Raw genomic sequence first — 7,931 nt, 5'->3', positions numbered from 1 at the left:
TCGCTTGGCACGCACCACCGGCCGGCCCTTTTTTCTCGGTCCGCCGGAGCAAGCGCGAGCCCATCTGCCAGGCCGGCCTGCTCGGACCAGGCACGAGGGCGCGTTTGGCTTGGCAGCCGCCGCGCCACGCCGCGCCCCGGAGGGCGGTGCCAGGCCCGACCGGCTCGGCTCGATTCCGCAACGCTCTGTCGGCCTGCCTATCTATCTGCCTGCCGCAACTCACGGTTGTGTTCGGAACTGGACCGGACTGGACTGGACTTGGCGGAACTGGACCGGACCCGGCATGGCATGGCAAGCCGAGCGACCATCATCTCTGCCAAGCCTTTTGCACCGGCGTAAGGTCGGAAGAATTGCCGACGGCACCATCACCATCACCATCACCATCCTCGTCCGTCCGAAGCAGATCGATCGAGCGCCGTTCCGCACAGCCCCACGCCCTCGCCTCGTCTCCTCGGCGCCCTGAGCTCCGGTGCAGTGCCGCCGCAGTCTTCGTGTGTGCGCATCTCGATTCAGACAGAGCAAGGCGGCCAATCAATCTACCGTATGTACCGTACAGGCTGCTGCACCTGGACCGCCTCAAAAGTCTGGCCAGCCATTGCACATGTTCGCCTGTCACCAGAGCAGGGTGTCGTGATCGGCGGCGTCGTGATGGCAACGGCCCGAGCAGAGCGCGGGCGGGCGGGCACACGAACCGGAGGTCACGCCTGGTCCGCTGCTGCTGCTGCCGCTGCTGCCGAGGCTGCGTCGACTGCGGTGGTGCTGGTGCTGGTGCCGGTGCCAGTAGTCTCGATGGCCTGTCGGACGGCCGCTTTCCTCTTGGCCCGCTCCGACCCCACGACAATCAGGACTCCCGCCGCGATGCCGCTGAGGAAGCTGAGCACGATGGCCGTCGCCGTCATCCACGGCGGCCGGTCCTGGTAGTGGCTGGCGTAGCCCCACATGGCGGCGCACAGCAGGCACTGCATCACCGAGTTGAGGTCCAGCAGCAGCATCACCAGCATCGCATTGCCCACCGGAAACGCACGCCGCGCCGGCGTCGAGTCCGGCAGGTACCACGGCTGCGTCCGTCGCAGCCGCTGCTGGATCCGCTTGAGCCGCCGCGCCTGCCTCCTCGAGAGGACCTGGACGTCGGTCCCGGGTGTCGGTGCGTGGCCGGTGGCGGTCGCTGGCGTCGCTCGCATTGGCGTCGTCGCGGGCATCGTTTCGTTGCGGGCACCGCCGCTGCTGCTGCCGCTCCCGCTCTCGCCGTCATCGTCGTCGATGTCGTCGATGTCCGCCTTGCGCTGCTCGGTCAAGCTGACGAGCATCTGCGAGAGCGTCGTGGCGCCGCCTCCGCTCGGATCAAACGTGGGGATCTCGTGCTTGTCCTCGAGCGGCGGCAGCCCGCGCTCCCTGCGGCGGCGCCAGGTCGTGTGCTGGTAGTGGGCGATGCAGCAGATGTCCCACGTGTCGCGGATCCTCCAAGGGATGAGGCCGACGCCCGGGATGGTGAAGAGGGCGTTGACAAACTGCGACCAGAACTCGACCCACCAGTCCTTGTTCCGGCCGTGGTCGACCCAGCCGGCGAGGAAGAGGACCAGGGCGCCTCCCGAGATGACGACGAGCACGCCGTAGACGGCCATGATGATGCCCTCCCACGTCGCGAGGAACGCGCGCAGGCTGCTGCCCAGCCGCCGCAGCTTCTGGCGCTTGGAGGCGGCGCGCACCTTTTCAATGGCCAGGTCGAGCTCGGCCGCGTCGCTGCCCGCACCGGACCGGCGCTGGGCCTCGGTCAGCCCTTCGTCCGACGACGTCTTGACGTGGTCGAGCCGCAAAAAGTCTCCGTAGGGTCGGCCCCCGTCCTGCCTCGCCGACCGACCCAGAGGCGGCAGCAGCAGGCTGGCATTGACCGTGGCGAGGTGGCGGTGGGTGTCGGCCAGGGGTTCCGCGACGCCGATGATCTCGTCGGCGGCCGAATCGAAAGCCGTCGAGTCGGCCGATTGGTAGGCATGACGGCGATGCCCCGGCTCTGTATCGACGCCCGAGGAGGAGGCATGGCCAGCGTGCGGGACCGGGTTGAAGGAAAACACGCGGAGGGCGCGGTAGACGGTCCGCGAGATGCGCTTGCGCCCGGTGGCCATCGCGATGGGGGGCCGAGGTCGGGCGAGGTCGGAGATGGCGAGGCTCAAGCGTGGGTGGACAATGGTCGGCGGCTTTCTCGCTCGTCGTCGAGGCAGGCAGGCGTACGGTGCTGCCAACGCGCACAGCAAGCAAAAGCGCACCGAGGTGGTGGGGATGGTGGTGGTCAGTGGTCAGGAGCAGGCCAGGGAGGTGCGGTACGGTACGGTATGTACGGTAGCTCGACCACGCCTGGCCCGCCGGGCCTTTTCGACGCACACGCCGGCAGCTGATGGAGGGTCCACCTCGCTCGCTCGCAGCTGTTTTGACCGCTGCCGACGCGGGGCGCAGGCCACCAGAGGCGAGGCGAGGCGAGGCCCCGCCGGTTGACCGCTGCACCGGCCTGCACGCACGCATGCATGCGTTCGTTCGTTTGGAATTACCCGCCGACCGACCGCCGGACCTCGCACGCGCAGGCAGCCCATAGAGAGGCCGCCAGGCAAGCAAGGCATCCCGACCGAACTCACAGCGAGCCAGGCCGGCCGGCAGGCAGGCGAAAGCGTAACGTGCGCACCAGCAGCAGCAGGGCCTCGACCGTTGATTTCAGGTCAATGCCAAGACGGCCTGGCCTGTTTTAGCCAGGCCTGCGTATTGTTCAACGGGCTCACGACGTCCACCGACGCCCAGTGGCCTTGACCCGAGCGTGGTCGACTTGGCGGTCGGTACGTACCGCGGCGGTTCGGGAGGTCGATGTGGGTTGAAGCGCGGCAATCGATCTGGGTCTCTGCCACACAGCCTCGAGCGCGGTCGGGCGTCGGTCCCAGCCGTGGGCGTGGCGGCTGCGTCGCTCAAACGACGGCTCGTTGCCGGCTCCGTGGGGCCATCGGGCACCTGACGACGGAAGACGAGGAAGCAGGATGCGTTGCCCATGACGAGGAGGAGAAACCGGAATCACACGAAGAAGAGACCTTCACAAGGAGCAGGCAGGGAGAAGGCAACGGCCGATGCCGACGGGTCACTGTGGGGAGGCGGACGGGCGGGCTGGCGGGCTGGTCGGCAGGCTGTCCACACCACCTAGTCCTGCTGCGGTGCGGGCCAGCGTGCTGCTGCTGCGCCGCCATCGCCCATCATCGCCCGCCGACTGCCTGCTAACCGGCGATGGCGCAGCGGAGGTTCTTTTCCATCTCGCTCTGGCTGGCGGCGAGGCGCGTCTTGACGATGGGCATGACCATCCAGGACGCCTCGACCTGGACCTCTTCGACGAGCTCACAGCTGTCGGCCTCGTCGTGCTCGCACACGGTCCACACCGAGGTAAAGGTGAGCTGCACCCCCTGCGTGCGCCGCACGACGTGGAGGCCGTCGGCCGTCGGCGTCAAAGTCACGCTCGTCGTCGACTGCATCGACAGGGCGGGGATGTTTTCGGTGACTGCGGGTAGTGTGCAGGTGCAGCAACGGGCAGGGAGTGGCTGGCTGGCGTGTGAGCGTCCTGTCTTGCTCGCCTCGCCAAAGCATCATCCGAGGCAGCTGCGCCTTCGGTCTTTTCTTCGCGGCCACGCTGCTCGTCCCGCCGCAACTCACCGATCCAGACGTCGCCCTTGTTCTCGAGCTCGACCCGGTCGTTTGGCAGGCGGAGGAAGCGTTGCGGGTCGTGGAGGAGCGCCACGACCTTGTCCCTGCTCTCGTTGACGGTGAAGCGGTTCGTGTAGCTGTGCGTCTTGACCATGGCGCCGTTCGGACGAGGTGTGGCGTAATTGCGGGCGAGGCAGCGGGGGGCTGTTCAGAGACACGAGTGTGTGATGAGGAGCAAACGACGGTTGCGGGACTTGGAAACGCTGGAAGGTTGCCTGCGAGAGTTGCTTTGTAGACGATGGATGCCGGATGACGCGCGGAGCCAGAGAGATGGTGTGCGGAGCTAGAGAGATGAGCGCGCGTGCGTGGTGGGCGAGATGAGATGTTTTGCGGAACGAGATGCGAATCGGTCAGAGGAGGCTTGGATGCTGGAAGACGAGAGCGCGGGCGTGCGAGCTTTGAAGACGAAGAAGCGAGTGGTGGCGTGGAGGAAAGACGAGAGCAGGCGAGCCTTGACGGAGGTGGGTCTGCTTGCTTGTTCTTTTTTTGCGCCTGGCCCGAGGCGGCGGGGCCAGCGAGGCCAGAGAGGGCTTGGTGACGACATCGGATCCGTGCATCGTCGCTCCCCGCTCCCCGCTCGTCGCCGTCGTCGTCGTCGTCGTCACCAGTGCCAGGCCAAGGCAAAAGTCCGGCGGAGAGGCCAACAACCAACAAGCAAGCTGAGCGGCCGCCCCGCCTTGGCGCGTGGGGCTCGGCGGGTCGTCAAGACGCCACTCCGAACCTACAGGACCGACAGCACAGCGAGCGCTGCCCACACTACTCTTGCGACGCCGTGGCGGGGGGATCTACATAGCTCGCTGCTCTGCCCTCGCACTTCCGCGACAGCCGGGCCATCCGAAACGCCAAGACCGAAAGCAGGCGCAGATCGAGAATGCCGAATGAAGAGGATCGCGACCGCGCCGCTCGAGGCATGCGGGCGGCCCACACAGCCCCCGCTGCGGTCGGCCCATCTCCGTCGGAGATGCCGAGGCCCCCTCTTCCACCCACGTGCATCTTGGCCGTAGTCCGCCGGTGCCCTCGTACTGCACCCGGGGCATTGTTTCGACGTGCGACGTGCGCAAACCGGCCAACAAACCGCGCCACGCCACTCGACCTTAATGTAACTACCCTCCCCCCCGACGCCTGCGGGCAGACCGCCGCCGTCCAAAGTTCATCCAGCGGGAAACAACCAGGCGCCGAGCCCCGTCCCGAGGCCAAAGACCACCGCCGGCGGCAAGTTGGGCTGGGTGCAGTGCGCCGCATACGTATGTACGCAGGCTTGGCTCGCTCGCCCCGCCCGCCCGCTCGAGCGAGGTGGATTGTGCATGGTAGAGCGTGTTACGCCCTGCGACGTACACCGACCATCGGCGCACTCGCCGCCGGCTGTGTGTCTCCCCTGTCTCTCTCTCCCTCTCCATCCCCCTCTCCATCTCCGCCCCCGTCTCCATCTCCGTCTGGGTTCCGCCCCCCTTTGTCCTCCAGGCCTTTCCTGGCGCGTCTCCCCCTCCTCTCTTGCCATTGTACTCCCCTTTGGACTGTTCAGTACGTGCGTGTGCGTTCGCCAGCTCGTGTCTCATCGCCTCCCGACCCAGTCGCGGCGAGCGACGCTCGCTCTGCTCCGGTCTGGCGGCTGCCGGGCGACGGTGCATGTCCGCTGCCCGCCTCGACCCCCCAACATCCAGCGCTCTGCTCGTCTTCGTTGGGCATGGCCCCCTAGGCAGCGCCACCATGGCTATAAAGCGCCGAGGTCGAGGCGGCCCTGGTCCCTCTGCCACCTCTTACCTCCAACAGCAGCAGCTCTCCCTCGCCATCGCCATCGCCCTTGCCCTCCGCTGCGCCTCCTTTCCGGTCTTGCTTCACCGACGCCCCCTGAAGCCTCAAACAAAGCGCGCTCAACAGGCCCAAACGCACCACCCCAGGCTAGCTTATCCCCTCTCCTCTCATCGCCCGACAAGGCTACATCACCACCACCACCACCACCATCGCCGCCGCCTCTGACGCCATGTCGACCCCTTCGGCCGCGCCCGACGCCTCCGAGTGCCGGTACACGGTCCTGCCGCACGTCCCCGGCGCTGCGGGCAACCGCATCATCGGCGCCCTCTACGCCATCGCCGCCATCGTCCTCGTCTGGCGCGCCATCCAGAGCCGCAAGGGCTGGCCCTGGGTCCTCCCCATCGGCGCCGCCGCCTCGGCCGCCGGCTTCTTTATCCGCCCCATGATGGACCCGTGCGACTTCTCCGTGGGCCTCTACGTCGGCCAGCAGCTCGTCATCCTCGTCTCGCCCTGCGCCTTCCTGGCCTTCAACTACATGCTCTACAAGCGCCTCATGCTCGCCGTCGACCCGCAGCTCGCCACGGCCGAGAACCGCAACGTCAAGTCGCCCTACTCGTTCCTCCCGCCCCTCAAGGTGTCGCGCATCTTTGTCTGGAGCGATGGCATCACCTTTTTCCTCCAGTGCTCGGCCGGCGGCCTCATGGCCGGCAAGAAGCCCAACATGATCGACCTCGGCAACAAGATCTTCCTCGTCGCCGTCATCCTCATGGCCGTCAGCTACGCCCTCTTTTTCTCGCTCGCCGTCGTCGCACACTCGCGCCTCGGCGCAGAGCACAGCCAGAGCCAGCGCTTCCACGCCGTTCTCCGCAAGCTCTTCCTCTGCCTCTACTTTTCCAGCACCTTCATCATGGTGAGTGCCCGTGCCCGCCCGCTTGCTTGCACGCCGCCGTCGCCCGACGACCGAGCGCCTTCCCTCGACGCTCCTCGGCGCTCGCTCGCATCCATCATGATGGCTGACGCCCCGCGCCCCCCTTGCTCGCTCGCCCTTCGCTCCCGTCTGCCCAACTTGCCCACGCCAACAGGTACGATCCATCTACCGTATCGCCGAGTTTGCTCTCGGACGCGATGGTGTCCTGGCATCCAACGAGAGTGAGTCGACGCCCGTGGCCCGCAGATCCGCACCTCCCGCCGATGCCGCTTCCGCTCCCGCATCCGCTGACCCGACCGCCGTCATCGCTCCCCTCGCCCCCGCCCCCACCCGCGCGCTGCAGTCTACCTCTTCGTCCTCGATGCTCTCCCGCTCATCTTCGCCATCTCCATCTGGGCCCTCTTCTGGCCCATCAACATGATCGACGAGATCGCCCAGGAGCGCTACGCGGACGTCCCCATGGCCCAGAAGCCTCTCTCGCACGGCGCCTACGCCTGAGCTGCCCAGCGCCTCGCCTCGCCGACGCCCCGCTGGCCCCCCCTCGAACACTCACGACCCTAACGACGACGACGAGACGCACCGGGCACCGCCGCTGCCCGCTCGATGTACATACCTGCCTACCGAAAACCGGGACGGCGCCGCGGCCCTCACGAATGTAGATACACACGCACCGCGTGGCCCGATGCAGGAGACTTTGACGCCCGGGTGAGGTAGACAGAGTCACGGACAATACAGCCATCCCGAAGACATTCACGCCGACGAGGGCCGCCTGAGCACAGCCGACGTCGCGAGCAGAGGGGACACGGCGACGAGCAAAGGTGGCCTCTCCGCCCGACGGCGGCCGACGGCCACGACTCTCCATACGAGGCGCAGTCGTTGCGAGCAGACCACGCCCATTCATCGCACATCCTTCATCGCACACCCGCTTGTCGCGCGTCCGGTCGTCGCCCGCCTGTCCAGCGCCATCGGGGACGCAGTCCAAGCAGCGAAAGACTTGTGGCCCTGGCGCTTGCCTTTGCCCGACGCTGGAGCGAGCTCGCAGCAAGCAAGAGCAAACGAGAGAGGGGAGAAACTCTCTGGCTCTCCCCCGGACGGGTCGCCGCTGTACCTTCCCACCCTACCCATCGCACCCTCTAACGCTGCTGTGCAACGAGAGGAGCGGGAAAGGAGGCTCACTTGCGTGCAGTGCAGTGGTGTCAAGCCTGCTTGAGTGCAGGAGAGCCGAGAAAAGCAGGCAGTGTGTCCAACAGCATAAGAGGCAGGAGGTATACCGGTAGAGGCACCATCCCAGCCCCTGACTAGATATATGCACTTTGTGGACACCCATACCTCCTCCAGTCCTTTGAGCCTGTACAACGTACTATTCCCTTTTGTGTGGAATAGCTTGCACCACAAAGCTCCACAACAGTAAGGGAAGATGGTAATGCCACCCATCACAGAATTCAGTGTTGATGCTCAGGCTTGCAATGATGCTTGGAGCAGCCTGATTGGACTCCTGGAAGGCAGTTTGCGTGGGCAGAATGTT

At 66.3% G+C, this 7,931-nt stretch overlaps 3 protein-coding genes across 3 annotated transcripts; 1 reads left to right on the top strand and 2 right to left on the bottom strand.

Annotated features, from left to right (window-relative positions):
- Positions 1-698: 698 nt before the first annotated feature.
- On the bottom strand, positions 699-2,120 carry PFL1_05283 (uncharacterized protein; the record flags this gene model as incomplete). Its single annotated transcript, XM_007882816.1, has 1 exon — positions 699-2,120. The coding sequence occupies one exon, from the start codon at positions 2,118-2,120 to the stop codon at positions 699-701; it is 1,422 nt and encodes a 473-aa protein (XP_007881007.1).
- Positions 2,121-3,245: 1,125 nt separating this feature from the next.
- On the bottom strand, positions 3,246-3,820 carry PFL1_05282 (uncharacterized protein; the record flags this gene model as incomplete). Its single annotated transcript, XM_007882815.1, has 2 exons — positions 3,246-3,523; positions 3,676-3,820. The coding sequence occupies 2 exons, from the start codon at positions 3,818-3,820 to the stop codon at positions 3,246-3,248; spliced, it is 423 nt and encodes a 140-aa protein (XP_007881006.1).
- Positions 3,821-5,707: 1,887 nt separating this feature from the next.
- On the top strand, positions 5,708-6,904 carry PFL1_05281 (uncharacterized protein; the record flags this gene model as incomplete). Its single annotated transcript, XM_007882814.1, has 3 exons — positions 5,708-6,388; positions 6,561-6,627; positions 6,750-6,904. 3 exons carry the CDS (start codon positions 5,708-5,710, stop codon positions 6,902-6,904), a joined length of 903 nt encoding a protein of 300 aa, XP_007881005.1.
- Positions 6,905-7,931: the final 1,027 nt, after the last annotated feature.

This window comes from Pseudozyma flocculosa, assembly GCF_000417875.1.
Source record: "Pseudozyma flocculosa PF-1 unplaced genomic scaffold scaffold00019, whole genome shotgun sequence".
Classification (NCBI taxonomy): domain Eukaryota; kingdom Fungi; phylum Basidiomycota; class Ustilaginomycetes; order Ustilaginales; family Ustilaginaceae; genus Pseudozyma; species Pseudozyma flocculosa.
Note: the sequence above shows the minus strand (reverse complement) of the source record. Positions and strands in the feature narration are given on the sequence as shown.